General features: G+C 33.7%; 3 protein-coding genes, 1 long non-coding RNA gene and 2 pseudogenes across 4 annotated transcripts; 4 read left to right on the top strand and 2 right to left on the bottom strand.

The window, feature by feature from the left end:
* The first annotated feature begins 2,146 nt into the window (after positions 1-2,146).
* LOC25487296 (uncharacterized) lies at positions 2,147-4,262 on the top strand. The gene is made up of 2 exons (XM_013609185.3): positions 2,147-2,885; positions 3,561-4,262. Exons 1-2 carry the CDS (start codon positions 2,325-2,327, stop codon positions 3,966-3,968), a joined length of 969 nt encoding a protein of 322 aa, XP_013464639.1. The 5' UTR covers positions 2,147-2,324; the 3' UTR covers positions 3,969-4,262.
* A 133-nt stretch (positions 4,263-4,395) lies between these two features.
* On the top strand, positions 4,396-6,639 carry LOC25487295 (putative Peroxidase 48). Its single transcript, XM_013609184.3, has 4 exons — positions 4,396-5,074; positions 5,256-5,450; positions 5,538-5,703; positions 5,919-6,639. Exons 1-4 carry the CDS (start codon positions 4,604-4,606, stop codon positions 6,419-6,421), a joined length of 1,335 nt encoding a protein of 444 aa, XP_013464638.2. The 5' UTR covers positions 4,396-4,603; the 3' UTR covers positions 6,422-6,639.
* Positions 6,640-10,655: 4,016 nt separating this feature from the next.
* LOC112419166 (putative Peroxidase 48) lies at positions 10,656-15,143 on the top strand (annotated as a pseudogene).
* Positions 15,144-17,547: 2,404 nt separating this feature from the next.
* Positions 17,548-18,352, bottom strand: LOC25487292 (uncharacterized). The gene is made up of 2 exons (XR_003009284.1): positions 18,185-18,352; positions 17,548-18,101 (listed from the first exon to the last, which is right to left on the bottom strand). It is a non-coding gene; the product is annotated as an uncharacterized lncRNA (long non-coding RNA).
* Positions 18,353-19,959: 1,607 nt separating this feature from the next.
* LOC120578239 (putative Peroxidase 48) lies at positions 19,960-21,767 on the top strand. The gene is made up of 4 exons (XM_039830708.1): positions 19,960-20,438; positions 20,559-20,753; positions 20,856-21,021; positions 21,232-21,767. Exons 1-4 carry the CDS (start codon positions 20,076-20,078, stop codon positions 21,732-21,734), a joined length of 1,227 nt encoding a protein of 408 aa, XP_039686642.1. The 5' UTR covers positions 19,960-20,075; the 3' UTR covers positions 21,735-21,767.
* A 120-nt stretch (positions 21,768-21,887) lies between these two features.
* Positions 21,888-25,052, bottom strand: LOC112419431 (eukaryotic translation initiation factor 3 subunit C-like; annotated as a pseudogene).
* Between the last annotated feature and the right edge of the window lie 22 nt (positions 25,053-25,074).

Raw genomic sequence — 25,074 nt, 5'->3', positions numbered from 1 at the left:
AATTGGTTAAGTTGAAATTTACACTTCAAAATAATATTTATTGGTTGAATAAGGAGGCTTTCATATTTTTCTTAAATTGAAATCCAATTCAAGCATATCACAGTCATCATAGTTAGATGAGCTAACCACGAAAAATTTGGAGCTTTAGTTTCCTTATTAGGTCAGTTTATCATGCCAATGTAGACCTTCAACAATGTAACATTTATGTTTCCCTAAAACATATGTTAAAATACTTAATTGAAAATGTAATTTTGTTCTAATAACTAAAATGAAATTCATCATCAATTATAGTTGACACATATGGTTAAATCTTCTGTTTATATTTGTTCTGACTTAGGTTCAACTACAAATTTCTTTGTAAATTATCAATGAGGTTGATGATTCTTCCTCACCTTAGATGAGAGGACGCCTCCCCTAACTTTTTTCTCCATAATAAATAAATGAAATTTATCTTAATTCTCTTAAAATCTTGAAAATCAATCTCAATAAGACACTTGATAGTTGTACAATACACCGAGACAATATCTAAAAGTTTAGATAAAAATTGTGAAGATTTTAGGATTGTTATTAGATAAGTCAAAATAATGATTACCATTCATTTTTTTATGAATGGTGAGAGCTTACCAAGACAAGCCACAGGAAACAAAAGCCAAGAGGGAAAATGACACCAGAAAAATCACTCATCAAAGGAAAAAAAGAAAAGAAAAGAAGACACAACATATAAAAATACCATACAACTCACTCCTATTCGTTGCCAAAACCAAACTTATGGTGTAAATGACTTGATTAGATTCCCATTCATCTATTGCATAAACAATAAACAATGATGATGCTAACTCATTCTAACAATGATTACAACAAAAACTACTACATGTATTTATGGTATTTGAAGTTAAATTATTCTTGTTAAACACTCATAATATTTGGACAGCTAAGAACTTTGTCGTCGTGACTTGTGACAATTAAAAAAATGCAAAAGTCACTGTATACAATCTGCTAAAAGAATGCACCGTAAAGGAAGGAATAAAGGTCTTTCTCAATTACATACCTTTAGCTGTCACATAGCCTCTAAGAGAATAAGAGATTGGAAAATAATATATGAAAAAACAACATTATAACATGGTTATATTTAAACAACCTTATTTTATCCGTTCAAAAAAAAAAACTTATTTTATAAAAATATATTTATGTATACTACTATTCCATTCCTTTTTAATTGATGTTTTAGATTATTTACATATTTATAAAAAAAAATTATCACTGTTTATAGTTTTTTTTTGAGGGACACTGTTTGTAGAATTGTTTACAGTATTTTTTTTAATAATATCCTTGAATATTTATTGTTTTATTTCTCATTTTTCTCTCAGCAATAAATAGTTAGGATAATTTTTGACAAAACATTAGTTAATATAGAAACTACAGTTACAAAGGAATGGATGAAGTATTAAAATTCTTAATTAAAACAATTATTAATTTAATTATTAGCCTAATAATGTTTAAAAAAATATTATCCTTAAATAAAATAAATTATTTGTTGTAATCTACCAAACACAATAATTAATTTAACTTGTTCTGTGGTGTGGAGTGGCTCCATAAACAAAAACTACATCACATGGGATGTGCTGGCATGACAGAGCCAGTTCTATTGAAAGCAGTCCCTACCAATTATTTTCTAGTTGTGGAGATTCAATGCTACATAGCCCCACTTGGCTTCTTTGTACTCATCCATATTTTGTTTTGTATTATTATTTCATCTGTTTTGTCGATTATGGATCGCAGAAAATAATAGTTTGTTCAAATTCCTCTACGCTACGTGTAATATAACCGTCGTAATTTTTTTTTTTTTAAAGGATTCGATGTAACCTTCATAACTTCTATTTAACAATATTTTGTATCATCTCCTAAAATGATTATTTTGTATTAAATAATGAATGTATTGCATAACAATAATGACTTGTTCAAATCCCATTAACCTATAATTGCAATATAGGTGCTATTTGACAAAATTAAATGCTATAGAGACATACGTTTCTCTATCATACAACACTTATTTTTTGGACATTTATTTAAGTTGATTATGTCTAAAGAAATAATATAAGGACATGTTAAAGCACATGGTGACATATCTCACATGGCTTATCTAGAAAAACACAGTTTCAATCATCATACATTAATATAGTCAAAATATTAACATGACTCTGCCACATTCAATTAATTTAAACAAAAATTGAGTGTCACAAGATGCAAAAAGATCCCATATAAATTCAGAATACATACATACATACATACATGTAAGGGTGAAAAAGTTAGAAAAGTTGAAACACATGGATCCAAATGATAATAATAGCTCTTGTGAATCTTCTTTTTGCAAAGATGAAAAAGTGGAAGCAATGAATCTACTTGAAGAGTGTTGGTATTTTGATAACTTGTTAAATATAAAACCAAAGATGTTAAGGTGTCATTCTGATCCTTACCCTTCAACAAGACTAATCAGCTCAGAACTTTTGAAGGATTCATCAGCAAGTAAACCATCCAATAGTGATTTTGTTCATCCTAAGAAGCTGCAAAGAGCACCATCTATGCCACCTATTAGAGTGAAAGAAGAAGAAAAAGATGATAAAAAAGGAAGGAAATTGGTGCATCAAACATCGGATTCTGCTATGCATAAGGCAGGTAGTAAACATCATTGTGGAAAGATGAAAGGACTTGATCATAGAAGTGATAGCAATAGAAGGAAAAGCAAATTGCTAAGAACACCATCTTTGCCTCCATCAATAGGGAGAGAGGAAAAGTTTCAAGAAACCGATTCAAGAACTGGAAGATCCCGAAAACAACCATCAGCACCTCCCAATAATGACAACTTGCCTCCAAGGTTAACCTCTAAGGTACTATAAAAATCACCTTGCTTTTATAAATATCTAAGTAATGTATAGACTTTTTTCTCGTTTATGTGCGTAGGTTTTAAATTGTGACTGTGTTGTGATTCTTGATATTGCGAAGAATTGCGATTTAATGTGGCCAATAATCTGGTATGGTTCCAATCACGGTCACATTGCAGTTACAGGAAATGAAATACATTATGTCACATCAAAGAGCTTGTGATTGATATTATGTGCCTCGCACCAAGAAGTAACACCAATTAATACAAATATGACTAAAAGGCCAAATAATTTTAGCATAAGTAAAATCATAGCATTAGAAATAGAAAAGGGCAGAGTAGCACATATACCTTGCTGCAAAAATGCTGCAACATTTTAAGAAAAGTCATTAGTCCTATCATGCTATGTTTAAAATAGAGCAATGTTATTTCTTACGAATGATTTTTACAAAAAAGAGAAGAATTCAGGAAAATATATATTTAACCAATCGGATTTTGATTGATCATACGCGTGAAAGTGGATGGTTATTATTTGTAAAGTGTCACTTCCTTTCACGTATTATTGTTGCATTTCTTGTGACTCCTACGTAACAATAAGCGATATTCTTAAAGATACGCACTTCAAATTTCAAATTGATTTGAATGTTTATGAAGCAAACTCATTGTATATGTTTTGTGACAGAGTTGCAGCATTCCAAGAAGTAGACCAGCTAAAAACATCGAAGTTGAAAGCTTAAACAAAGAGGGTATTTTGGAGATGAGGAGAAAGGTCCTAAATCAGAAAACAATAAGAAGAAGCCTAAGTGATCTTGAGTATGAAGAAGTTCAAGGGTTCAAGGATTTAGGATTCTCATTTGAGAAAGAAGCTTTAAGTCCAAGCTTAGCTAACATAATTCCTGGCTTGCAAGAGAAAAATAGAGATGAAAGTGAGGAAGATAAAGCAGCAAGAGGACCTTACTTATCAGAGGCATGGTTGGTGCAAAGTTGTGCAACTCCTCCTGTTCCAAATTGGGGAAATAAGATGTCTGCAGATGACATGAAAAAACATATCAAGTTTTGGGCTAGAGCTGTGGCTTCAACTAAATGTTGAATATCATCATCATAAATCACATTTCATAAATCAATTCTTTTGTAACAATTTCCTAAGAACAATAAAAATAATAATGACTAGTAATAATAATTCTTCGTATTTATTTTTTTAACTATAGATAATAGATGTGAAGTATCTATCAGCTTTACTGATGATTAATCTCCGCTGAAAAACCTAGTTGGCCACCTTTAGTGGGTCAAACGTCCCCTCCCAACCATGTTTTATTTTCCTATCCACCTGCAGATTAAAAAAAGATGTGTTATATTAGTAAATAAAATAATACATTTTTAAAAATGCGTATTAATTTTTCAAAATCATCTTTATAATTGTTCGATTTATTGTTCAACTATCTAGTTCTTGCACTCTTTCCACCAATTAGAATAAATATAGTTAGTGTTATACTAACAAGTGTTTTAAGGATATTGTTTAAGAAACTTGTATAAAGAATTATTTTGATTGATTGAGTCCATAAATGAAGAATTGAGGGTTTGAATTTTAATCATCAGAACAAAGGTAGTAGAAGAAGAATTACTTACCCCTTAAGAAGATTAATCTCATGATTACTAGATACAAGGATACCCTAGTGAGTCCATTCCTATTTCCTAGTTCCTTTCCTATATAAAGAGAGTATTAATATGCTAACTAACCAACCATTCAGATTCAGTTACAATTCCAACCAACCCAATAACTTCCTAAACAAGTCTTCTCTTTTTCTTCTCTTGTTCTTCTTCATCATCAAGAAAATGAGGAGATTCTTCATCTTCAACCCATGGATCATAGTTGCATTCATTGTATTCCTTCCTGTTCTTGTCTCTCTCAGAAACCCAAGAGGAGAACCTGAACCAGAAAACACCATAACACAAACAACTTCATCTTCTTCTTTCTCTCATACTTCTTTTCGTTCAGTCATTTTAGCAGCCAATACTTTTCCATTTGATTTCAATCAAAGAATCAGAGATGGTTCCAATCTTCAATATAATTTCTATAGGGATTCTTGCCCTCAAGCTGAAGATATTGTTCGTTCCGCTGTTACCGATATCTACTTTGATCATAGAGACCTTGCACCTTCTCTTCTTCGTCTTTTCTTTCATGATTGCTTCATCCAGGTAAATAAACTTAATCTTTTTTAGTTCTTCTTTAATTCTTTATTTTCTGCTTTGATTATATTTACTGCATAGCATAGATCTTTGTTTCATAGTGATTTTATCTATGTTTACTAAATCATCTTCTTGATTTCATAATGGTTTTGATTTGCTGTTCTAACTACTTGTGGTGTTACGAAATCAGGGATGTGATGCTTCCTTGCTATTGGAAGACAATGGTGATAGAAACGGTTCCTATGAGAAGCAGGCTATTCCAAATCAAACATTGAAAGGTTTTGACAAAGTTGACTTGATCAAGGAAGAGGTGGAGCAAGCATGTCCCGGCGTTGTTTCTTGTGCTGACATACTTGCTCTTGCCGTAAGAGATTCCGTTCTTTTGGTTTGTTCCTAGCACTATATCTTAATTATGATGCATTTTCACTTTATTTATGCACCTATGATTTATTTATGGACATGGCCATCGCAGGGTGGTGGGCCTTTCTATCCAGTTTTAACAGGCAGACGAGATAGCCTGCAATCGTTTTTCCAGGAGGCAACTGATCAGATTCCAAGGCCTGACGATAGCATTATGCGCACACTTCAATTCTTCAATCTTAGAGGATTCAACGCACGGGAAACAGTCAGCCTCCTTGGTAAATTACTTTACACTTATGCATTCATGAATATAATATGATAAGGTATTATTTGTGGCTGCAATGCAAACTGTTGAGCCTGATGCAGCCTCAACTGTGGTCACAAAGACATCAAAAACCCTGATGTCGTATCGTAATTGAGATTGTGATCTCACACATTTTTTAAAACCTTGTATAAGGCTAATGAGATCTGTTGGTTTCTTGATAATTTAAAGGAGGACACAACATTGGAAAAATCGGTTGCGATTTCATTCAGCAAAGGTTGTACGACTTTCAAGGAACAGGGCAACCAGATCCGAGTATACCTCTCGATTTTCTCAGTCAGATGAGGCTAAACTGTCCTGACAACAGTAAGAACAATTTCAGCAGCAACGGCACGTTTTCGACGTTTACAGCTTCAAAGCCAATGAATGTTCAACTCTCTAATGACAAAGGGATGTCATACATGCAAGCATTGTCATCTGCAGTACCATCTGGAGCATCTTTTGACACTCACTACTATCAGAGTTTGTTGAGAGGAAGAGGGTTATTGTTTGCTGATCAACAGCTGATGGCTCAAGAGAAGACTGCCAGATTGGTTTTTGCTTATGCTTCAGATGACGGATCAACCTTTCGGATGGATTTCGCAAGGGTTATGTTGAAATTGTCTAACCTTGATGTTTTGACTGGAAATCAAGGTCAGGTTCGTCTGAATTGCTCCCGTCTTGTAAGCTCTTAAGTGAGTTGGTTCATATAATTCATTCTGGTTTAGAAAATTTGTTCTCTTCCTATGCAAGTTTTGGCCATGTAAAATGACAAATGTTACAGAATTTATTGATTTTGATGGAACTGTGTTAAAAACTGTTTACTTTAGTGTTGCAAGGCTGCAATAAATATAAACAAATCAAAGTGTTCTGTTATGTTTTATTAAAACTTGGATTCCAAGGTATTGAAGTATATTTTTGTATAAGCTCCCTATTCAACTCTTACAATTAGAGATCAATAAATGATTCTTAGATATGATATTTGGTGCACAATGCTTGATAATGGCATAGTATAATTTGCTAACAATTAGTATCATCATCACCTGCTGTCACCAACAAAATCAGTAGACACAACATTATCATGTGTAACCAAGGATTCCCTTCAAATCTCCCTCAGATGCTTTGCTATGAAAAATGTGTAGACAAGAGGAAATTAGCATTCACTATAGTAACTAAATTATAGGAAAAAAAAAAAACATAAAATATCTTTGTCCCTTACAAGCAAAAGTTTTTTATTCTTACTTAATTGCAGCTTTAGTTTTATCATAACTAGCTCCCTTTTCAAGTCTAACAGTAAGGTCAACCACCGAAACATCTACAGTTGGAACTCTGAATGACATTCCTGTCAACTTTTTGTTCAATGATGGAAGGACCTTACCAACAGCCTGCAAATTATGATAAAAAAATATAATTAATTATAAAAAGGTTAGTATAATAGAACATAACATAGTAAATGTAACAAATGAAAAATTCAGAACCTCTATAGGTAAAGTTTCCATTCATTTCATTGGCTTAGTTGACATTACTAATTTTCAAAGTTATTAACATGTTTTGCAAATAGTTGTGTTTGAAGTTTGTGGCAATAAATTACTACTACTTCTTAATTAAAAATGATAATCAAAGGATCTATTAGGCATTGTGTGTGTTAGAATAGCAAATCCAGTTTTAAAATAATAAAAAAGAAAACAACGATCGATCACAAAATTCAGCCAATTGTACTTATATCTCTGACGCTTAAGCGACTGATGTGGTTTTCTATTATGTGATAGATAGAATTACAGAGCGCTCTAGCTTACAACAATACGTGTATGAGTCCCAAAACATATGAGACTAGAAAAGAAAGAACATCGCTTATTGAACTTATATGATTCTTAGATTTGATATTAGTCACAACTGCGTCTGTGATGGTTCCTCTCCTATCCATGTAATGTAACCATAATGTTTAATGAATACATACTAGTAAGCAGCAGTCCATCATGGACACAGTTACGCGGATATAGGAATCAACTTTCACCTTGAAATTAATATCAAATGTAGATTTAAATTTAAATTATATATGAAAATAAGAAAACTTGACACAGGTAATCAATATGACACAAGTAATGTTGATCTCTATTCGCATTGGTAACGTGATGAGTATGAATTCCTACATCGGATTTGTTCCAAGTATGGTGTGATACTCAAAGAACTAAGAGATGTTTGAATATACACTCTACTCTTTCCATTTTCATCCATCTTACTTGTAATGGCAGATTGGAATTGAGCAAGTATTTGGAGAATATAATCTAACTTTTCAGATTGGCATTGAGTAAATCATGTGTAAAGAGGAAGAATGAGACTAGAAGTTGGAATTGTATTGTTTCTCTTTTTACAGTTGTTTTCATTTTTTTGAAAGTTTTCCTTTTACAATTCTAACACAAAGCAGATACTATTATAACCCTTCACGGAATGAGCTTAATAGATAACAACTTTCTTTTGTACTTCTGCACGATGGAGATTATCTCCGGAAGCACACACCTGGAGCAAGATGAAGGTGCATGTTCCACACATTTCACTGGCCATAAAGAATCTACGAGCTCCTTCCCTCGTTCCTTCGAGTTCGACATAATCTTTATGGTTCGTGTTTAGCTTTCTCACAAGATCATGAACGATAGTAGACCATAATTCAACACCCTTTCCTAGTAGTGCAACAATAACACGAAATTCACAATTAATGTCTCCAACAACGTCAACAATATTTTCAACATATAGACGCTTAAACTTAGACATTTAATTAATATACTTCAAGCTATGAGGCGTTGCATCGGATAAAGGCTTAAAAAGATGTGCACTGATTCTATCTAGGCGCGATGTAGGCAAAGAAAGCCACCTTCTGTCATGTAACAAGTCAATATACTGAACAAAACAAAACAAAAAGAGATTAACGCTTTGTCGACAGTTCAAGCTGCACTCCTGGCCTTTGTAAAGGGTAACTTGCAGAGTTTACAGATTTTGGAAGCATTGTGTTAAATGTTTAGTCTATGGCTGCAATAAATATAAGTTTTGTATAGAACTCTTTATGAATAGAGTCACTGCACAACATCAACAAATCAAAGTATTCGGTTCTGCCTTGTTAAACTAGGATTCCGAGATACTTGGTCAGACCCTCCCGTCGGACTCCGGATTATCAGGGGTCCTTTCCCCGAGAACCGGACGGTTAACACAAAAAAAACTAGGATTCCGACCTATTGAAGTATAGTTTCTTATCATCTCCCTGTTCAACGCTCACAATTACAGGTAGAGGAATGATTCTTTGATAAGATGTCACAAGTCACAACCGCTCTACAAAGCTAACATCATATGGCGTGATAGTTGTTAGCAGCCAACACTCGGGTGGGATTTAGTCCCGCATCGGATAGATAGGATTCTTGATAAGAGTTTATAAAGAGGAGACAATCATCACCTTACAAGCCGGTTTTGTGGGGATGAGTTAGGCCTCGATATTCGTTACAATAGTTATATTTTTCTACAATATATGTGGTGCACCAAAAAACCTTCTTCAAGCCCAAACTCTCTTCCACCCACAAGTTTGGGAATGTCCAGAAGGACTTCTTTTCCACAAAAATTTGCTAAATATAGTATATTATGTTATACCAGGAAAATAAAGCTGAAACATCAAATGCAAAATATACATGTATATATCAATGTGTAACATATTTAATGGTCTTATTGTAAAATCAAGTTTAAAGAATGTATCATGTTAGATTTCAAAAAGATTTATACATGCAAATTGCAAATAAAGCTGAAACATACCAAATGCAAAATAGAACTTTAAATAGCTTAACATGTCATAACAATGTTTAAAAAAAAGGTTAGACTTAAAAATTTGAGTCAAATCCATCAAATTTGTTTGATTCATTTGTTTATATTTAAAATCCTAGAAAATATTAGTTCTAAATACAAAAGGCATGTGGTCTTTTTTAATTTGTGCATATGCTTTATCAATGTCATGCCTTATTGAAAATTAAAAAGAAGGCAAAGTTGTACCAGTAGCCATAGGATTACTAGTACTCCTTCTTGATTGGTTTATTTATTTTTTGAGTCATGTGATAGGATACATAAAATAAGGAGTGTTGATGGATTATTATTACGAATTATTAGTTGTTTAGAGTAACACGTTGTGTTTAATTTTAGAATAAATCATGGTGGAATAATTTCAACAGATTAGTTTAAAGGTCATGTTAATCGGTGCTCCGGTAGTTATAAAAGTAAAAATAAAAAAATTTCATAAAAAACAACAACATTTTGACTTTTATAAAGTTGAACATTTTACTTTTCACCACTTCCCAATGCAAAGTTTCTATATTAGTTTTTCTTAACTAATGTCCCGAGGACATTAGTTAACATTTCTCTTAGTTTAATTCTACTTTATCTTTTAGTAGCAAGTTATTTAGTAGCCATTTTGTTTATAGATCATAAGCATTTGCTTTGCCTCATGTTGTTTTGCGATTCGAGTGAACTTGTGGCCGTTGGATGGATGTGGTATATTTCTAATGTCATGTACTTTGAAGTTATGGCGATGTTTGATTTTTCGAGGGGCGTGAGAGATGTCACGTTTGCTGCATAAAGTAGTGCATTTTTTTGTTGCACATAATATTAGTACGGAAGTTTCCGTCTCATTTAATAATGACTAATCTCCGTTCAAAAAACATGTAAGGCGCACAAAGTATATCATCTCTTTTCATCAATTTTTTTCATACCTGAATTGATCTTGATTACATATTTAAAAGGTTCATGTCCTTTACCACTTGGACAAATCAGCTTGTTGATAAGTAGTGCATTCTTTACTCTTCTTAATTTTATGCATTCAATGTTATTTTGTTTGGTGGTGACATTCAATGTTATTTAAACACAACCCACCCACTTCACTTATTTATTCCACTTCTTACATCTCAAACTTAACCTCTCACTCACTTCCACTTCCAGTTTTCTTTCACTCATTCCCTTACTCACAAACAAAACCTTAATTTTTTTATTTTTTTTTTCTCAATTATTTCTCATCCATCTCTTTCAACTCTATCATATTCAACTTCATCTATCATTTATCTCCCTCTCACCAATCTTACAAATATATATACCACAATGTGAGAGACTCACATGGTCAAGTTATTTTGCTTCAACCTTTTTCTCAAGTATGGAGGAGCCTCACGACAAGGAGACCACAACACCGTTGGAGGCAAGGTGTGCAAAGGCTGCAACCTTGGGCATGGGTGGAATCGGTAAACAGGTAGTGATCTCTATCTCTGCATTTTGTTCATCACTTGCTCTTGCTTTCTCTTCTTAACTTGCTATATGTTTTTCTCTTCTCTTTATTGCATACATTTTTTTTCACCCTATCTTTTACTTAATAAATTTTAGTTTTCACCTCCTCCTTAATTAATACTTTAGATGAAATGATGTTACAGCATTTTGCTGACTAATACAAAACTAAAACTTAATGGAGAGAATTAATATTAAGATTAAAACCCTCGGATTAACCGGTCCTTATGCCAGATATAGGCCGGATACCAAGTTTAAAAAAAGAAAAAAGAAAAATAAAGGACAATTACACATAAGCCAGTGGTAGCAGCAAGTTATTTAACTCATATTAAACATGCGAAACATGTATAACAGTTCAAACACTTGAAATCCCAATCAAGACTCATTTTAAGTAGCTCATTTGTACTTTTATATTTGTTTCTAAAATATGTTTATTTTGTAATCCAATTTATACAAGCTTCGTTTGGAAACAACATCTTGATAGGATATATGCAAATGTTCCCGGCTTCTCGCTTTACATGGAAATGACAAATGCTTAAATACTAACCCTACAAGTTAAATAGATAGAAGATGGTTGGAGATGGCAGGTAGTATATATAATCTTCTTTACAAGTTAAATAGATATATTTGATTGAAGCATTAAACTTGACAAAATTACTTTTTGTCAATTTATTAGTTATCTTTTATTGTTTAGTATATTTAAATATATTTTATTACTTTTAATATTATCTTTTACTAAAAAGTAATATGATTCTTTTGTACAATTTAGGCATGCAGTGAAATGGTGATGCCCTATGGCAAAAGAAAAGATAGCATGTTACAACCCGACCTTTTCAATTTAACAAGCTATGTGGAAAAGTGCAAAGAAGAATATGGTGTTTCACCTCATTCCCATTGGATTTCGACATACTATGGGAGTCAGGTTTGTACTTTTTCTTCAAATTATTTTCTAGATTTTTTAATTATATGTCAAAGAAAGTGGAAATTAATCTGCATTTAAATTACATTATTAATTGTACTATGGGATAATGATATGGATCTAAATTTCATTATTAACCGTCCCAACATGGATCCTCCAAACCAACGAGGAGAAAAAAAACAATTGTTTATTATTTGTTATCTCTATCTCTTAATATAAGACTTCTCACTAATAAAGAAAAATATAAGACTTCTTTATCAAATTCCTCCCTATTAAAAAAAGATGTGTTATATTAGTAAATAAAATAATACATTTTTAAAATGTGTATTAATTTTCCAAAATCATCTTTATAATCGTTCGATTCATTGTTCAACTATCTAGTTCTTGCACTATCTAAATATAGTAAATATAGTTAATGTTAAACTAACAAGTTACCCTTCCTGGTTTAATGCATTTAGTTGTTTGATAAAAAAATAAAAAAATAAGTGCTTTAAAAACATTGTTTAAGAAACTTGTATACTATCGACGAAATAGATTTAACAACAACTCGTAATAGTAATTCTATAACCCATCAATCTCATAATTTTGATTGATTAAGTCCATATGTGAAGAATTGCGGGTTTGAATTGCCCCCTAAGAAGATTAATATCATTGTTTAGTGAAAACAAGGATAAAGGACCAATATAGGAAAAATAAATAAAGAATTCCAATGTTAAATTAAAAAAAAAAAAAAAATTTGTTTATTATCGCCGAAGCATATTTGACAACTCGTAATAGTAACTCAATTATCCATCGATCCATTATTTAGATTGACCGAGTCCATAAGTGAAGAAATGCGAGTTTAAATTTTAATAACGAGAAGAAAGGTGCTAACCCTTAAAAAGATTAATCTCAAAGTATGTGTTTGTTAAAGCGGTGGAAGTGCAAATACCGCGTTACGAGGCACTTTCTGCCGTGGTTTTTAAAAGCTACAAAAGGTAGCTTCACATAAAACGCCGGTTTGGACAATTTTCACCGCTAAGCCAAACAAGCCTAAAAACAAGGATACCCTAGTGAGTCAATTCCTAGTTCATTTCCTATATAAAAAGAGTATCAATATGCTAACTAACCAAACCATTCAGTTGCATGCAATTCCAACCAACTCAATAACTTCCTAAACAAGTCTTCTCTTTTTCTTCTCTTGTTCTTCTTCATCATCAAGAAAATGAGGAGATTCTTCATCTTCAACCCATGGATCATAGTTGCATTCATTGTATTCCTTCCTGTTCTTCCCTCTCTCAGAAACCCAAGAGGAGAATCTGAACCAGAAAACACCATAACACAAACAATTTCATCTTCTTCTTTCTCTCATACTTCTTTTCGTTCAGTCATTTTAGCAGCCAATACTTTTCCATTTGATTTCAATCAAAGAATCAGAGATGGTTCCAATCTTCAATATAATTTCTATAGGGATTCTTGCCCTCAAGCTGAAGATATTGTTCGTTCCGCTGTTACCGATATCTACTTTGATCATAGAGACCTTGCACCTTCTCTTCTTCGTCTTTTCTTTCATGATTGCTTCATCCAGGTAAATAAACTTAATCTTTTTTAGTTCTTCTTTAATTCTTTATTTTCTGCTTTGATTATATTTACTGCATAGGATAGATCTTTGTTTCATAATGATTTTATCTATGTTTACTAAATCATCTTCTTGATTTCATAATGGTTTTGATTTGCTGTTCTAACTACTTGTGGTGTTACGAAATCAGGGATGTGATGCTTCCTTGCTATTGGAAGACAATGGTGATAGAAACGGTTCCTATGAGAAGCAGGCTATTCCAAATCAAACATTGAAAGGTTTTGACAAAGTTGACTTGATCAAGGAAGAGGTGGAGCAAGCATGTCCCGGCGTTGTTTCTTGTGCTGACATACTTGCTCTTGCCGCAAGAGATTTCGTTCTTTTGGTTTGTTCCTAACACCTATAAGTTTATAACATATATCTTCTGTTGAAAGCTCTTAATTCTGATGCATTTTCACTTTATTTATGCACCTATGATTTATTTATGGACATGGCCATCGCAGGGTGGTGGGCCTTTCTATCCAGTTTTAACAGGCAGACGAGATAGCCAGCAATCGTTTTTCCAGGAGGCAACTGATCAAATTCCTAGGCCTGACGATAACATTAAGCGCACACTGCACCTCTTCAATCTTAGAGGATTCAACGCACGGGAAACAGTCAGCCTCCTTGGTAAATTACTTTACATTTATGCATTTATGAATATAAGATTTATAAGGTATATTTCGTGACTGCATTAAGAACTGTTGAGCCTGATCCAGCCTCAACTGTGGTCACAAAGACATCAAGACATCAAAAACCTGATGTCGTATCGTAATTGAGATTGCGATCTCACACATTTTTGAAAACCTTGAATTTGACTAATGATATCTGTTGGTTTCTTGATAATCTAAAGGAGGACACAACATTGGAAAAATCGGTGCGATTTCATTCAGCAAAGGCTGTACGACTTTCAAGGAACAGGGCAACCAGATCCGAGTATACCTCTCGATTTTCTCAGTCAGATGAGGCTAGACTGTCCTGACAACAGTAAGAACAATATCAGCAGCAATGACACGCTTTCGACGTTTACAGCTTCAAAGCCAATGAATGTTCATCATTCTAGTAGTGACAAAGGGATGTCATACATGCAAGCATTGTCATCTGCGGTGCCATCTGGAGCATCTTTTGACACTCACTACTATCAGAGTTTGTTGAGAGGATAATGAGGGTTATTGTTTGCTGATCAACAGCTGATGGCTCAAGAGAAGACTGCCCGATTGGTTTCTGCTTATGCTTCAGATGACGGATCAACCTTTCGGATGGATTTCGCAAGGGTTATGTTGAAATTGTCTAACCTTGATGTTTTGACTAGAAATCAAGGTCAGGTTCGTCTGAATTGCTCCCGTCTTGTAAGCTCTTAAGTGAGTTGGTTCATATATTTCATTCTAGTTTAGCAAATTTGTTCTCTTCCTATGTAAGTTTCTCATACACATTTTAGGGTAGTTTTGGCCATGTAAAGTGACAGCTATTATAGAATTTATAAATTTTTGTGGCACTGTTTTAAAATATGTTTACTCTAGTGTTGCAAGGCTGCAATAAATATCAACAAATCAAAGTGTTCTTTTATGCCTTATTAAAACTTAGATTCCAAGGTATTGAAGTATATTTTTGTATTAGAGATCAAGGAATGATTCTTAGATATGATATTGCAAGTCACAACTGATTATGTGATGTAACCATAATGTTTGATGAATACATACTAGTAAGCAGCAGTCCATTACGGACACAGTTGCGCGGATATAAGGAATCAACCTTCACGTCGAACTTAATGTTAAATAGATCTTATTCTTGTTTAAATCAAAACCTTTTTGTGTATAAACCAGAAATCTTTTCTCAATGTCCATCATCTGGATCAAAACCTTTTACTACAAGTTGAAACTGTGTTGGAGCTTATTGAAAAAGTTTCAGTGTTTCACTGGCTATATATCCTTAAGTCATATAATTGATTAAACGTTTTTGAGAAAATCTGACAACGTATAGTACCAATTTGAAATGGAAACTAATTTTAGAGGCATGCCAATCTCGTTTGAAATTTTTTGTACTGAATATTGTAACTCTATAACATGTATTCTAAAATGTTATTAGTTCTATGCATAACTAACATGGTTCAATAATTAATTTAAGACCTCAACTTTAAAGTTTAAAATAAAGGTCTCTGACTGTGGTATGTGATTGTATCAGCTGCATTTATATATTTTATTTCACTTTTGAATGAGTCAAAATTGATTCTATAGGTGTATAACTGTTTTTTACATGTTTGAATGCATTTCGGAATTATGGATGTTTACTCTATAGATGTTTACTCCAAACATGATTTTTACACTTATATTTATTGTTCAACTCACTTTTATGTGAACTATTACTACCCAAATCCAAGCCTAATAATCAATGGTAGAGTTACAAGCTTGGTATTCTGAATCATGGTGGCCGAAATTGAACAACAATTACAATCTTGTCTCGGTCCTAACAATCTTAATTTGGAATGCATCTGCGCAACATGCTGCACTTAGTTTTGGACAATACCCTTGTGGAGGGTACATGCCAAATCATCCCCTGTTGATGAGAAGATTAATACCAGAAGAAAGCGATCCTAAATATGCAAGTTTTATATATGATCCACAAAAGAGTTTTCTCAATGCATTGCCTAGAAGATTTATACCAGAAGAAAGTGATGCTGAGATTGTTGAAGCGTTTTATGAATTCTCTGCTGAAATTGGAAAGATTGAGATGGTGTTTTGCCTTATGAATTACTTGCTCCTAGTTCTGGACCTGGTGTTGCATGCAGAGGCGTTATAAATAGTGTGTCCACATAAAAATATGTCTAAAGTAAATAAATGAGTCACATATCATATCACATTTTGGGAAGCATTATGGTTGGTTTGGTTTATTTATCAGTAATAACATTCAAGGGAATGCCTTCTAAGGTAACTTTTTTGGTGTGGTTGAGCGGAGGTTGTTTGGACTAAGGGGCAACTATGTTGTGTTTGGTCTGCTGTTGTGCAGAGTCTGGTTTGCTGATGTGACGAGTTTGGTTTGCTGCGGTTTTCTGTGCTCAACAGCTTGTTGGTTTTGGGAGAGGGATCCCTTATTGTTCCAGTTTTTTCTGTTTTTTAGTCTCTGCTTTTGTAGTGCTAGCTGTTATGAGTTATAATGAGTGCTCCTGAGCCTTGTATGGCAATATGGTCTCTGTTTGAAGTTGTATGCTTTGTTTTGTTTCAATCCTCCGACAGGTACGGCTTGTTCAGGCGAAGAGTATTAGTAAAGTTGTAAGTTGTTAGGTTCTTGTAAAGTTTAGTGAAATGGTTGTCTTTAGCAATGAAAAAAAATGTAAATAGATATTTGAAGTTATTTAGATTGCTAATACATGATTCTCCATTCTATTATGTATGCAAATACACAATGTATTCTGGCTTTGTTGTATTTAAAGGAATCAACAATTAATACTATTATAAAAAGTAAATCAGCAGCATGTGTTTGAAACAATTCTGTCGCGTGGATGAATTTCATGAATTACAAACGTTCATTAGTATCATGTTTGAAATGATGTTAAATTTGGGTAGAATTGTTGAAGTTTAAATTTGTTAAAATTGTGGTAGTCTAGCATAAGTTAATCAGCTCACTAGCAAGAGCCTCTAATTTATACTGCACATTAGACTAATTCAATGTTTGGCCAAGATATAAGTTTAGTTAAATATTCTACTCAAATAATTACACACTATATCAAGAATAATATCATAGTTGAAGTGTCCAATTAGCTCGCCTTGTCTATTCTCACCGTCGTTTTCTGATACTCTAGGGGTGACCTTCTAAAGGACCTAGTTTCTAGTTTTTATGAATTTTGCTTGTTTTTCTTTTCTGTTTTTTCTCATGTAACTACCAAAAATAGACTTGCATTCTTTTTCTCATTGTTTATTTTCCGCATAATATACTACAAATCAAGCCAATGATTTGGCAAGCAAGAATAGTACGGCTAACAGAATAATTGGCAAGCAAGAAAACAATCAAAATTATGTGAACAAGGTCATGAAATGTAACTATCTCAAAGGTACTTAGAAAAATAAGCTTCTGTTATATAAAAGAAACAAGCTACTAAAGAGCTACCAAAACAAACTTCGAGTACACAATTCACAATTATTCTACTTCATTCACTACACAATTATTGAGTTGTTGAAAGGAACTAATTTTCCAATGCACGTTTAGCATTCTCCAACGCTGTCTTGGCTGAAATTTGCTTTGTGTCTCTCTCTACAGTTTTTATCCTTGTTGTTTCTACTTCTCGAGTTTTATCTTTTACGGTTATGTCAACCTCCAACATTTTTTTTATGTCATCAAAATGAGCCTCTACCTTTATTGTCTCCAACTCGCAAAATTTCAACTTGTTTTGTTTTTCAAGGAGTACGGCCTTGAGATGACGAACTTCTCCACTAAGCAAATTTCTCTTCTGATTGGATGCCTGAAGCAAAGCCTTGGATTGTGTACCGTGATCCTTGATGTTAGTCATTCTTGCTTTCTCCTCTTCCAATAATTTACTCAGGGTATGACAAATTTGGATGGACACGCACTGAATTGAAAAGAATAAAATAATGTCAATCAAAAGAAATATATAATGACTTAAAAGTTCAGCAAATGTGTACAAGTTATTACTGTTATATGGGTTATAGAAAATAGTGAAAGGGCTATTGGTTGCAGCCGCATGAGCTGCTGCAGCAAGAAGTCCCAAGTGCGTACTATCAGTTGACAATACTGAGGAAGGCATCGCAGTTTGTGGTCAGCTAGCACGGCGGATACCAAGAAGCAATTGGTTCTTTTCATTCCTATTGAAGAAGATGCACTTGAGTTGGACCATTGATAAGATATCACATAATCGTATACATACCAAAAAATTAACAATTCTCGTGGATCATCATCATAGTAAAGTAAGAAGATGAAAAAAAATCGAATCAACGAACACTTCTCTAAGCCTGAAGCACTTATCATTAAGAATGTTTTAGTATTGAAAGCATGATATATCCAAGGTGAATGAATAGACCAAATTAATGAAGTCGAAAGCATAGATAGCGTCCACTTTGAAAAGCAGGATATAATAAAATCACTTGCCAGATAAACAGCACAGAATCACCAGCAACAAGTCTTTTAGCACTCACAGAAACACTCCATCCAGTTGTAAGTAGATGCCTTTTGGGCTGGCCAGCAAGAGAGAAAAACTTCAAAGATTATACAAAAAGTAACGACATATTTTCATCCCTCAACAAGAAACATGTTCATGAAACTGAAAGGAAAACTCCAACATTTGCCATTAAAATGAAATTCAGCTTTGTAACTCACCTCAGAAGATATGCCTAAATTTCTATTTGTTACCATGCAAATCCCTTGCTATTAACACTTGAGCAGGAGGCTGTTGGAAGAAATCCTGCAGGTCAAAATTACAAAGACTTAAGAAACTGAAAGATTTGGTAGATAAATTTAAGTTTGGTAATTGGTAGCATGATTTTTCGACAAATGTTTACCGAAGGAGGAAACACTTTTTCAGCCGCCCAACGAGGAACAAACAATCCCTCATGAGTTCCCAACTCTGCTGGAAGGTGAGCCTCTTTTTGCTCTTGCTGCAAACGCATAAATGGTTAAATGCTTAAAAATATATATACCTAACTAAATTGCAAAACCAGTTATCACTTAAGACATTGTGTCATACATCATTCAAAGGTTGATCTAATAAATGATGTATGCGGTCTATAATATAGATCACATACATAATTTATTAAATTAAATTAAAAGGTTGATTTTTGCTTATAATAGTGACCGGATGGTTTATTTTGTCTCCACTTCTACATTCTCCCAAAAAAATTCTACTTTTTGAGTAGACATTTTTTTTTTTTCTTCAAGAAAGAACATGATGAAAATGATGCTTGTCATTCAAAGTGATGAAAATAATGAAGATGTTCATAGATTTTATGGGTTTATTTATTTTTAATAAAAAACCAAAAACAAAAGAAGATTATCTCAAGTGGCTTGCCAACTCATCAGTTTTTTAATAAAAAATGGAGAGAAAAAAAAGTAAGTGTTACTAAATAAATAAGATAAAGGACCAATATAAAAAATAAAAAATTCAAATGTTACATATAAGTAAGATAAAGGGTCCCTAAAGTGACTTTGCCAAAAAAAATTAACAAAAATTAAAAACTTTTGTATACTATTGACGAAACATATTTGACAATTCGTGGTAGTAATTTAGTAACCCATCAATCCATTATTTTGATTGACCGAGTCCATAAGTGAAGGATTGCGCGATTAAATTTTAGTAATGAGAACAAATTAAAGGTGCTAGAAGAAGAATTATCCCTTAAGATAAGATTAATCTGATGATGACTACATACAAGGATACCCTAATGAGTCCATTCCTAGCTAGTTCCTTTCCTATATAAAAAGAGTATCAATCAATATGCTAACTAACCATTCATATTCAGTTACAATTCCAACCAACTCAATAACTTCCTAAACAAGTCTTCTCTTTCTCTTCATCTTCATCATCAAGAAAATGAGGAGATTCTTCATCTTCAACCCATGGTTCATAGTTGCATTCATTGTATTCCTTCCTGTTCTTCTCTCTCTCAGAAACCCAAGAGGAGAACCTGAACCAGAAAACACCATAACACAAACAACTTCATCTTCTTCTTTCTCTCATACTTCTTTTCGTTCAGTCATTTTAGCAGCCAATACTTTTCCATTTGATTTCAATCAAAGAATCAGAGATGGTTCCAATCTTCAATATAATTTCTATAGGGATTCTTGCCCTCAAGCTGAAGATATTGTTCGTTCCGCTGTTACCGATATCTACTTTGATCATAGAGACCTTGCACCTTCTCTTCTTCGTCTCTTCTTTCATGATTGCTTCATCCAGGTAAATTAACTTAATCTTTTTTCATTCTTCTTTAATTCTTTATTAAATCATCTTCTTGCTTTCATAATGCTTTTGATTTGCTGTTCTAACTTCTAACTACTTGAGGTGTTACGAAATCAGGGTTGTGATGCTTCCTTGCTATTGGAAGACAATGTTGATAGAAATGGTTCCTATGAGAAGCAGGCTATTCCAAATCAAACATTGAAAGGTTTTGATAAAGTTGACTTAATCAAGGAGGAGGTGGAACAAGCATGTCCCGGCGTTGTTTCTTGTGCTGACATACTTGCTCTTGCCGCAAGAGATTCCGTTCTTTTGGTTTGTTCCTAACACTATATCTTCTGTTGAAAGCTCTTAATTCTGATGCATTTTCACTTTATTTATGCACCTATGATTTATTTATGGACATGGCCATCACAGGGTGGTGGGCCTTTCTATCCAGTTTTAACAGGCAGACGAGATAGCCTGCAATCGTTTTTCCAGGAGGCAACTGATCAGATTCCAAGGCCTGACGATAGCATTACGCGCACACTGCACCTCTTCAATCTTAGAGGATTCAATGAACGGGAAACAGTCGGCCTCCTTGGTAAATTACTTTACACTTATGCATTTATGAATATAATGTGATAAGGTATTATTCGTGGCTGCATTGCGAACTGTTGAGCCTGATGCAGCCTCAACTGTGGTCACAAAGACATCGAAAACCCCGATGTCATAGCTGAGATTGTGGTCTCACATATTTTTTAAAACCTTGAATAAGGCTAATTAGATCCGTTGGTTTCTGGATAATATACAGGAGGACACAACATTGGAAAAATTGGTTGCGATTTCATTCAGCAAAGGCTGTACGACTTTCAAGGAACAGGGAAACCAGACCCGAGTATACCTCTTGATTTTCTCAGTCAGATGAGGCTAAACTGTCCTGACAACAGTAAGAATAATATCAGCAGCAGCGGCACGTTTTCGACGTTTACAGTTTCAAAGCCAATGAATGTTCATCACTCTAATGACAAAGGGATGTCATACATGCAAGCATTATCATCTGCACTGCCATCTGGAGCATCTTTTGACACTCACTACTATCAGAGTTTGTTGAGAGGAAGAGGGTTATTGTTTGCTGATCAACAGCTGATGGCTCAAGAGAAGACTGCCAGATTGGTTTCTGCTTATGCTTCAGATGACGGATCAACCTTTCGGATGGATTTCGCAAGGGTTATGTTGAAATTGTCTAACCTTGATGTTTTGACTGGAAATCAAGGTCAGGTTCGTCTGAATTGCTCCCGTCTTGTAAGCTCTTAAGTGAGTTGGTTCATATATTTCATTCTAGTTTACCAAATTTGTTCTCTTCCTATGTAAGTTTCTCATACACATTTGAGGGTAGTTTTGGCCATGTAAAATGTTTACTATAGTGTTGCAAGGCTGCAATAAATATAAACAAATCAAATTGTTCTGTTATGCTTTATTAAAACTTGGATTCCAAGGTATTGAAGTATATTTTTGTATAAGCTCCGTATTGAACTCTTACAATTAGAGATCAATAAATGATTCTTAGATATGAGATTGCTAGAAGATACAAAAAATGAATCTGCAAATTTACAATATTCAACAAATCATATAAAGGATTTAGGAATATAAAGTTGCCAAAGAAAGAAATAGTTGCTTAATCGATTATATCATCATGTAGCCATTTCATACATAGCAAACTAACAGATTTTTTTTGTTTATATCCTTTCCAATTGATCAAAAGCTTTTTTCTTATAGGTGAGATTCTATAAAGAAAATATTTCCTTGTAAAGAGTGAAAAAATTGTAAGTGACAAACAAAAAAGGAGGTAAGCTGCATAATAGTACTTAAGGCCAAAAAATAGTAAAAACATAGAGATATGAAATTTCAATTAACAATATCAAGAAATTACTTATTCGTGTCCAAGACAAGAGACAATATCTAAAAGCAGTTAATTAAAATATCATCACAAAATATAATGCGGAACACGGTGTTCAAGCATGTGTGATGTTTAACGCATATTGTACTCACATAAAATACATAACATTGACAAAATGCCAAGAATTGTAATCCATATCAAGTGTAATTAATTCAACAGTAAAGAGAATGGAGCAGTTGCAGGCAATAATCAAATCAAAATTCTGTTTAAAGTAGCCAAGCTGCCGTAAATTGCAATTCAGATCAACATTGATTTTAAATAATTTCTATGAAAAATCTAACATAAATTTCTTTAAAGCAGTGACTTCGGATCTATTACAATTATATTATTCAACATCATATATTGTATGCACATATAAATGCATTTGACCACAATAAGTATGTTAATATAGCCATGTTATGCAACAACTATTTGAAAAAGGAAGGGATTTAGTACCTGCTTTGGAGTCTTTTCATGATAATGACTCCGTGCAACTCCTTGTGCGAGCAATTCTTTCACCCTTCCACCGGGATAAAGTTCAGACAGACAGTCATGTGCTTCAGAAATCAGCCCAGCACGAAAAGCACATAGACCTAACGTGACATAGCCCTGTTAAAAAGTATCTGTGTTGAAACGTCCATGTGGTGAGTGCGCTCGTCTCCGTATTTGTATATTAGTGACACTAATCCATCCATTAAGTTCCTGCTGTTCTCCAGCTCAGCTAATGTTCTCATTGTATCGTAAACCTCTTGAAGTTTGTAGGAAATGAGTTCAACCCTCATCAAGGCAACCTTAGAAGAAACTTTGAAATCTCCAATCCTTTCAAGATATTCCTGGACATTCTGTGCAAGAACAACAAACTTAGGTTCATCCTGGAGCCTCTCAACATATTCACATGTGTGAGGATCTATTCATTGCATGCTCTTGAAAAACTCAGCATATATTTTTTCTATGAAAGCAACTAAGTTTCCCGAAACACGAATCGGTCCGTTATAGTTGGCCCCTTTCTTAATTTCATTCTCTTCTTGCTCAACTGAATCATCAACCTTTATGTTTGGGTGCTGCACCAGAATATCAAGAATGACCAACATATTCTGCACACATTTTTTCCACACATTTATAGGCAAATGCCCCCCAATGAGGCTTGGATTAACATCAAACTGAGCAAAAACCACACTAAAAAGAATTTGCAGCTTTTGTGCAGGTGTTTTAGCCAATTTTGTTAGGTAGGTAAGCTGTTCAACTTGTTCAAACCTTCCAGTTTTATTCCTTCCCCTAGCTGCCACAAGCTCTTTGAACTTCTTGTTCACAGTATCCCATGTGATCGATGGATCAGCATCAATAATATCGTCATGGCTCTCATATTCTTCGTCAGAGTGCTCACCGTAACTCTCAGGATTTTCCCTGCACTTGGTAATCAAACCCTCATACTGCTTATTATTCTTCTTCAATTTCTGCTTCATCTATTTAGCAGCCTTATATGGAAAATCTCTGGACAAGAAATCTTCTAGCATTACAAGAGTCCTTATGTAAAGTTTAGGGACCTTTACGGAACCACACATGAATTTCTCAAGCTGTTTGTTGACATTGTCAAACCTCTCTTGCAACCTTCCCCAGTCATTATCTATGGCATTATTCAATTGATCGACGGCGGAAACTATCTCATCCAAACACTTGTCTTTTTTCGATTTAACAATGTGTCTTTCGACATACTCGTTTCATCATAATCCAAACACTGTCAGTGGGATTACCCAGAAAGTACTAATTGGCTATAGTGGCCGGAGGTTCAACAACCGTAGTTTCATCATAATCCCTTTGCTCCTCCTCCGAATTAAACTCTTACAATTAGAGATTAATAAATGATTCTTAGATATGATATTGCAAGTCACAACTGCTTCTGTGATGGTTTCTCTCCTATCCATAAACCATAATGTTTAATGAATACATACTAGTAAGCAGCAGTCCATCATGGACACAGTTGTGCGGATATAAGGAATCAACTTTCACGTCGAAATTAATGTCAAATGTAGGTTTAAATTTAAACTATATATGAAAATAAGAAAACTTGACACAAGTAAATAAAAATAATGGATATAATTTAGCACCTAAATTAATAATTGGCTATAGGTTGATCTCCTCTCGCGTTGGTATCATGATGAGTATGACATCCTACTCTAGTGGGTCTACTCTATCCATTTTCATCCATCTTACTTGTATTGGCAGATTGGAATTGAGCAAGTATTTGAAGAATAAAATCCTTTGTAACGATTGGTATTAGCCTTGATGAGTAAATTATGAGTAAAGAGGAAGAATGAGACTAGAAGTTGGAATTGTATTATTTCTCTTTTTACAACTGTTTTCATTTTTTTTGAAAGTTTTCCTTTTACAATTCTAACACAAAGCATATACTATTATAACCCCCTCAAGGAATGAGCTCAATCGAAATCATAACAGTATAATTGATAACAATTTTCTTTATCCTGAGTTGTACTTCTGCATGATGGAGATTATCTCCGGAAGCACACACCCGGAGGGTTTAAAAATTCAAAATAATATGTTTGGATGTACATTTTCAAACCAATACAGATTATCTCCCAATTCCCCAAGTGTTGATAATGTCTCTGCAGAATCATATGTTCTGGTGTTTCTGATATGAGTGTGATCACTTCATTGCACCAGTTTCCAAATAGATCCATATGTCTTTTCTTCTTACTTGCA

Source organism: Medicago truncatula, chromosome 2, assembly GCF_003473485.1.
Source record: "Medicago truncatula cultivar Jemalong A17 chromosome 2, MtrunA17r5.0-ANR, whole genome shotgun sequence".
Lineage (NCBI taxonomy): Eukaryota > Viridiplantae > Streptophyta > Magnoliopsida > Fabales > Fabaceae > Medicago > Medicago truncatula.
This window is presented reverse-complemented; position numbering and strand designations above follow the sequence as displayed.

Excerpts from the sequence above, each read along its gene's own strand:
- LOC25487296 (XM_013609185.3), top strand. The coding sequence starts at position 2,325 with ATGGATCCAAATGATAATAATAGCTCTTGTGAATCTTCTTTTTGCAAA. Across the intron at positions 2,886-3,560 it reads CTCCAAGGTTAACCTCTAAG|AGTTGCAGCATTCCAAGAAG; the intron begins GTACTATAAAAA and ends GTTTTGTGACAG.
- LOC25487295 (XM_013609184.3), top strand. The coding sequence starts at position 4,604 with ATGCTAACTAACCAACCATTCAGATTCAGTTACAATTCCAACCAACCC. Across the intron at positions 5,075-5,255 it reads TTCATGATTGCTTCATCCAG|GGATGTGATGCTTCCTTGCT; the intron begins GTAAATAAACTT and ends TTACGAAATCAG. Across the intron at positions 5,704-5,918 it reads GGAAACAGTCAGCCTCCTTG|GAGGACACAACATTGGAAAA; the intron begins GTAAATTACTTT and ends GATAATTTAAAG.
- LOC120578239 (XM_039830708.1), top strand. The coding sequence starts at position 20,076 with ATGAGGAGATTCTTCATCTTCAACCCATGGTTCATAGTTGCATTCATT. Across the intron at positions 20,439-20,558 it reads TTCATGATTGCTTCATCCAG|GGTTGTGATGCTTCCTTGCT; the intron begins GTAAATTAACTT and ends TTACGAAATCAG. Across the intron at positions 21,022-21,231 it reads GGAAACAGTCGGCCTCCTTG|GAGGACACAACATTGGAAAA; the intron begins GTAAATTACTTT and ends GATAATATACAG.